At 49.0% G+C, this 6,932-nt stretch overlaps 1 protein-coding gene across 1 annotated transcript in view; it reads right to left on the minus strand.

The window, feature by feature from the left end:
• Positions 1-1,789: 1,789 nt before the first annotated feature.
• IPO9 (importin 9) overlaps positions 1,790-6,932 on the minus strand; it is a gene marked incomplete at its 5' end in the record, with an annotated part of 19,010 nt that continues 13,867 nt past the window's right edge. The window contains 4 exons of the mRNA XM_009865790.1: positions 1,790-2,316; positions 3,434-3,510; positions 4,323-4,424; positions 5,038-5,157. Of these exons, the coding sequence (XP_009864092.1) occupies positions 2,206-2,316; positions 3,434-3,510; positions 4,323-4,424; positions 5,038-5,157 (410 nt within the window). The remainder of the gene's footprint in view (positions 2,317-3,433; positions 3,511-4,322; positions 4,425-5,037; positions 5,158-6,932) is intronic.

Consider the following 6,932-nt stretch of genomic DNA (forward strand, 5'->3'; position numbering starts at 1 on the left):
TCTGAGGTCCCGTCCAACCTTTACGATTCACTAACAGGCACCACTGGGGCACTCACCAGTCACCCCACGAGCGAGCACACAAACCCCAGCAGCCCCAGCTGACCAGACCTGAACCCTCTCCATTGACTGTCGACACCCTAAACCACACCTAAACACTTCCAGATGTTCGGTGTCACTTACCTCCAGAACAGATGACCGGTTTTGGGCCTTTCTGCCAACACATGGGGCAAAAATAAACTGTCCTGCCTCTTCCCAGGGTTGGGACTGGTCACTGAGGACACGTGGACCTTTCCTTACAGCTCTCAGGTCACACCACCACAGCCCTCTGCTTCCAGCTGGGCTTCCCCAAGCGACTGTGCTCCTTAGTTTAACTTGTTGGCCCTTTTCAGTGAAAGCTGAGAGACAAACGCCTCAAAATAAAGTTCCTAACAGACCTTAACAAAAGAAAAGTCTAGGCAGGAAGAGAGAAGCACAGCGTTCCTACCGACGGGAATGTCATGGCATCGAGTTTAATAATAGGTTCTTACACACCAGAGAATCCACAGGGAAGAAAGATACCACAACACAACTGTGTGGAAACTTGTGATCACGGCTTATATCTTATTAGACACACACGAACCACAGGCTTCAAATTCTGCTCTCATAGAGCTATTCCTACAAAACCACTGAGAACTCAGGGACAGAGACAATGAGCTGGCAGGGAGCAGCGGGGACTCCCGCCTCGTTCTGCCCCTTCTCAGGCACAGGGCGAGGGGCTGGGCTGGGAGAGCAAGGTCTGCTTCAGAATTCAGCGTTATTTCACCCTTTACGCCACACGCGTTACACAAATGGTGCCACCTTTGTCTGTTAAAAAGCTCATTTATTATCCTCCCCCGGTAAAAAAGTGAAAAGCTACGCTCCGTTAGACCAGCACGATACAGAATTCCTCCAGCTCTTTGGAGGATTTTAGCTACAACTTCGAAGCATTCCGCAAAGGAACAGCAAGTACCTCTCTTAAGAAAGGAAACTCTGTAATGGGTCGGCCTTTTCTCTTAAGCAGAAGATGTATCCAGTACAGGACTCCCTTTCTGTCCAGCTGCCTCCCTCCCAGCTCCGGGCAGCACACACGCCGAGTTCCCCAAGGAGAAACAGGTCTTTAAAAAGTGACTTCAGGAAACAAGTTCCTTTTAAATTGGTTTTATAAGAAGGATACCAGTGTACAGTTTAATAGTTTTATTTTCCTTTTCCCCAAGGGGGAACCAAAGGCAGAGAGGTGTTGTGAGATACATCACGCCGTTCTTACGGGTAAATCAATTTGCAAATGTCATTTTACCACTCTGTAGAAGTACACACGGGAGTGTGAAGGGAGCAAAGTAGTTCAGAGTGGCTGTCATGGAGCAAATGTGTTAAATACAATCAGTTTGGGTTTTTTCCCCTAGAACTTGTGGCTCCTTGTGTTCCACAAACCCAAGTCTTTAGTAGCCACATGCCACAGGAGCCCAGATTTCAGTGGTAGTTTCCTTTGAGCATGTGCACGCGGAAGCCTTAGTAAAGGACTGCTCCCACGGGACCGGACAGCAGATGTGAGCGACAAAGCCCCATCAACACCCGGCAGAAGATATGCGCTCGGTTTTATTGTCTCAGCTTCCCCTCCAAACAACACGTTCCACACCGTTCGGGCATCTCTGATAGAAGAGTCTATAGTTTTATAAAAAGAAGTCACGCCGTAAGATCGAGATATTTACCCTGTACGTGTTACACGGGCGCGAAGAGGAACAACCTTCCAATTTCTCGACATCCATCCAAGCAATCTGCAAGTGACCCAGTTCCCTCCTCTGTCCAACTGTGCTGTGGGAAACTCAGTTAAGTGCCTCTTTGAAGGTAGAGACAGTTTGCTTTTAAAAATATTAAGGACACATTTTTTTTTTATCTTTAAGAACTTCCTGCAAAGTTACTGTGGAAAATGAAAGTGCTCCCATGGTGAGACCAATGTGCAAAGCTCTGGAAACTTCCGTCCTTGCTGCTTTCTTAGTATTCCTTCCCTCAGCAGGTTCATGTTAAGATGAGGCTCAATACATCGCAACGAGGCCACCGTCCACCTGGAACAAGCAGGCGGACACCGGAAAATGTTTTATGTTTAATCATAAAACGTGGAATAAGCCAAAATCATCATCCTAATAAAAAAAATATTGTCCAGATATGATGGATATGGTCTCTCGAGTGGGTTTATATACCAATGGCCTGTAACACTCGCTTTTCATTCTCATTGAGATGGTCTGAAAACATTGCATAGCAGGGCTGCTGCGCAAACTGGCAGAGGAACTCGGTCAGGTAGGCCTGAAAGGAAGAGAGAAGGAGCCAGTCAGCATCACGGCGCTTTGGAAACTCTGCCCCTTGCCCGTATCAAAAGACAAACCTCGACATGCACTGAGCAAGGTGAAGGGATCGCAGGGCAGAAGCGGCGCCGATGGAAGGGGCTGTATTGGGAATGGTGCTGAGAGCAGGAGCAGGGAGGGGATCACACCCCTGCGCTCGGCTCTGGGGAGGCTGCACCTCGAGGGCTGCATCCAGTGCTGGGCCCCTCGCTCCCAGAGGGACACTGAGGGGCTGCAGAGGGTACAGGGGCAGCTGCCGAGCTGGGAAAGGATTTGGAGCACGTGTCATAGGAGGAACAGCTGAGGGATGTGGGGCTGGTCAGCCTGGAGAAGAGGAGACTGAGGGGAGACCTCATCGCTCTCTGCAACTGCCTGAAGGGAGGCTGGAGAGAGGAGGGGTTGGTCTGTTCTCCCTGGTGGAGAGGGACAGGACGAGGGGAAATGGATTTAAATTGTGCCGGGGAGGTTCAGGTTGGATATTAGGAAGAATTTCTTTACTGAGAGAGTCGTCAGCCACCCAGGGAGGGGCTTGAGCCACATCCCTGGAGGGGTGTGAGAGACGGGGGATGTTGCGTTGGGGGGAATCGTTTAGTGGGTGGATAGGGCTGGGAAAAGGTTGGACTTGATCTTGAAGGTGTTTTCCAGCCGAAACTGTTCTATGATTTTAAGGGCATGTCGGCTGCTGCCCGCAGCAGCAAAAAGAAGGAGCAAAGTATCATGACGGGGTGGGAGCAGCTCCACGTGGAGCCCAAAATTCGGTCACGTTCAGTGTCCAATCTACTTCCAGTTCCAGCAAAGAGCTGTGAAACTCACAGGTAGAAAAGCCTCATCTCCCTCAGTTCAAAAAGTTTGGTTCATTCACATTTCCAGAGGCAGGAAGGGAAAACAGCTCCAGGCATTCACGGAATACTCAGCATTTTCCAAAGTAAATTCCATGAGCTGAGTACCTTTGGGACAAAAATGAGGAACTGGGGCTTCCAGTGGTTTACAGTGTTCTTAAAGTATAACACTAAAAAAAATTCAGTTTATAAGAAATGATGGGAATATGATTAAAAAACAAAAAATAAATGGAGTATCACCTGGAGATCTATTTGGTAAAGAGGGTCCTTTAACGCATCTGGATCATCCTCTTCATCATCTTCATAGTAATCCTCATCTGTCAGAGGCAAATCAGGTTTTAACATCAAACAGAGCAAAATATCTCAGGAAGTTTCTATTAGACTACTGGTGAAATGCAAGGATCCAAAAATAAATAGTTTCAGCACTGCTGGGTAAAAAAAGAAATTAAAAAATTGCATTCAGAATATTCGCTCCTTAAATTCACAGGATTAGAAAACTCTAGAGGCCGGAACAGGACGGGCCATGGCGGGAGGCTCGAGGAGCGCACAGACTGGAGGAGCACACGCGGATACTCGCAGGCAGGTCTGTTGGTAATGGGCTCTATTAGCTCACGATTTATGTTGGGGCGACCCACTTCCAGGTCTGTGCTCAGGTGAGCCCTGTCCCGTGTTGTATTCGCCTGGTTCTCCCCTCTAAGACTATCTGCCAACTGGAGAGCAGAGGGAAGATTATACACCCGCTCCCATCTTCGTTAGGCAGCAATTATTTCTCACGGTCACCTCACAAACAAGCTCATCCACTTCTAGGACCTTGTCACTCCAAGGGCACGTCTACATCTTTGAGCATCACTTTGCTCTTTAGAAGAAAAACCTGCATGACCCTTGTGGCAAGGAGCAGCCAACGCAGCATTTGAAGTCTCAGGTGAAAAATGCAGTTCTTTAGTCACCGTGTTGTTCAAAGACGTGTCCCTCTCCTACAGGAGAAAGGTCCTTACTCACAATCCCAGGGCAGTATCTCCTTCCCCTTGCCTGCAGCCTTTGTGAGCTGCTGTCAAGGAAAGAAAACGTTGACTAGAACGTCATCTACTCTATTTTCACTCCAGCTGAGCACTTGAAAGCTCTTACTTACCATACTTGTTGGTGGAAAGAATATCTGACAAGAACTGTCCTGCTAAGCCTTCATCTTCATCCTCGTCCTCTTCCTGATCCTCCCACATATCATTCGAATCATCTGTTTAGGGAAAAGAAAAAAATAATTAAAAAATGTAGAAATAATCAAAACCCAAGAGGTCCAGTCTGTTGATCACTCTGCAGGGGGCTGTAGGCAAATATCTCTGGAGACTTTCCAACCCGCCTGGACGCGTCCCTGTGGGGCTGCCCTGGGTGACCCTGCTCTGGCAGGGGGTGGCACTGGGGGATCTCCAGAGCTCCCTTCCAACATGATTCTGTGATATCTCTGCTCGTGGAGGCGGATGAAGGACAACACCCACAGTCCCAACGATCCTTTCGGAACGAGGTCCCCCAGCGCTGGAGCTGAGCAAACAGCAGCGGCAAGAAGGGACGCCTGAAGTCGGGGCAAAAGGCAAAGGCAAACCAGATGCGCCATGAAAGGACCGTCTGCGGGGCACACGGCCAGATCCCACCTACCAAACTGGCCCAAGGTCATTTTCAGGTATAAGCTACACAAACCTGACTGATCTTATCCTTTGGATCACTATTTAAGTCTTCATAATTACAAATGTACTCTTTACTATCGTGAGTTTCTTGCCACTCTAGACGCTTCTGAAGAGATTGCAAAGTAGGTTTAAGCCGTGCAAAGAGGAAAAGCAAACGCAGCGTTTTACCTTGGCTCCAGTCTGCAGTTGTCTGCCTAGATGCATTTGCTTCCATCGCGTTAGAGAGTTCATTTATTATTAATTTTAAGATTTTTACTAACAAAGGAATGTTTGTCCAGCGTTCAGGATCTGTAAGAGAAGAAAAACACACGTTCTCTCTGTTTTTAATAAAAAGCTGCGAAAACCTGACCTTTTATTGTTGTGGTGAGTTTTTTGTTGCTGTTGGGTGGGGATTTTTGTTGTCATGTTTTGGGTTTTGGTTTTTGTGTGTTTTTATTGTTTTTTATTTTACCGTACATTTGAAACTCACACATACAGGCAAAACTGCTGGGCTGGGAGGAGTAAGGAAAAGGACCCGACATAAAAACCCTCTTTCCATGTACCTTCATGGTTAGATTTCCAAAGCCTTAACGGCAATATCAAATCTCACATGTTTTGAATGAAGGGCAGGCGTGGTTAAAATCTTCACAGCTGAATGAATTTGTGAGTCTACCCAGTGAAGTTATAGTTACAGATGACTTCATGAAGCATTCTTCTCTGAGGTAGAGTTATAGAGCAGGAGCAGGGAGGGGACTGTCCCCCTGTGCTTGGAGGCCACGCCTTGAGTGTCGTGTCCAGGTTTGGGCACCTCAGTCCAAGAGAGATCTCGAGGGGCTGGAGCGAGTGCAGGGGAGGGCAACGGAGCTGGGGAAGCACCTGGAGAATAAATCTTACGAAGAGCGATGGAAGGAGCTGGGGCTGTTGAGTGTGAAGAAGAGGAGGCTGAGGGGAGCCCTCATCGCTCCCTACAGCGAACTGGAAGGACGTTGTGGGGAGGTTGGGGCTGGTCTCTTCTCACGGGCAATGAGGGATAGAACAAGAGGAAATGGCTTCAAACTGCAACAGGGGAGGGTTGGACTGGGCATTAGGATAAATTTTTCCCAGCAAGAGCAGTCAGAAACTGGCACAGGCTGCCCAGGCAGGGGGTTGAGTCCCCATCCCTGGAGGTTTAAAGGTCGGTCAGAGGTGGGGTTGGGGAGGTGGGTTAGGGGTGAGCTCTGTACAGTCGGGTCAGTGGTGGGACTCGAGGATCCCCGGGGGCTTTTCCAACCTGAATGATTCTGTGACTCTATGATTCTACACACATCTAGCAGTGCTGCCAAGCACATGAGCAGTGCTGCACTCCCACATGTGGCTCTACCCTGTCCAAGATGCAGTAAACTCCCAACTTATCCTCACCACTGGTCCTGCAGGGCTTAGTTAAGCCATAGGAACAGTCAGAGTGTGTTTGTCCTTAATTACAAAAGTAAAGATCCTGTCAAATCAAATGTGGGGCACAAATTTTAACTCTTACTTGACACTAGCATGAATCTCAATTTAATTCAACGCTGCCAATCACCATTCTTCTGTCCGAGTCTGGTGGTTTGGTTCTTTAAAGCAAAGAATAAAAATGCAGCAAGTGTTTTGTCACCACTACTCACCTCTTACACTCCCATTTATCTCCCCAGCTGTCAGCTGGACAAGCCTTATGCAGGAAACTGGCCAACACCTTCCTTAAAAGTGATCCCTAACTTGTTGAAATCATGGCCGACTGTTGTGAAAGTCACACTCAGAAAGTTGTGGCCAACGGCTCGGGGTCCACACGGAGACCAGTGACGAGTGGGGTTCCCCAGGGCTCTGCTCTGGGCCCAGGGCTGCTCAACACCTCTGTCAGAGACACGGACAGCAGCATCGAGGGCACCCTCAGCAAGTCTGTCGACGACCCCGAGCTGCGTGGGGCCGTGGGCTCACGCACGGGCAGGGCTGCCATCCCCAGGGACCCCACAGGCTGCAGAAATGGGCCGGGGCAAACGGCAGGAGGCTCAACAAGTCACAGGGCAAGGTCCTGCCCCTGGGTCGGGCCAGTCCCAGGCACCAGCACGAAC

The sequence above is a fragment of the Apaloderma vittatum genome, unplaced genomic scaffold (assembly GCF_000703405.1).
Source record: "Apaloderma vittatum isolate BGI_N311 unplaced genomic scaffold, ASM70340v1 scaffold10933, whole genome shotgun sequence".
Lineage (NCBI taxonomy): Eukaryota > Metazoa > Chordata > Aves > Trogoniformes > Trogonidae > Apaloderma > Apaloderma vittatum.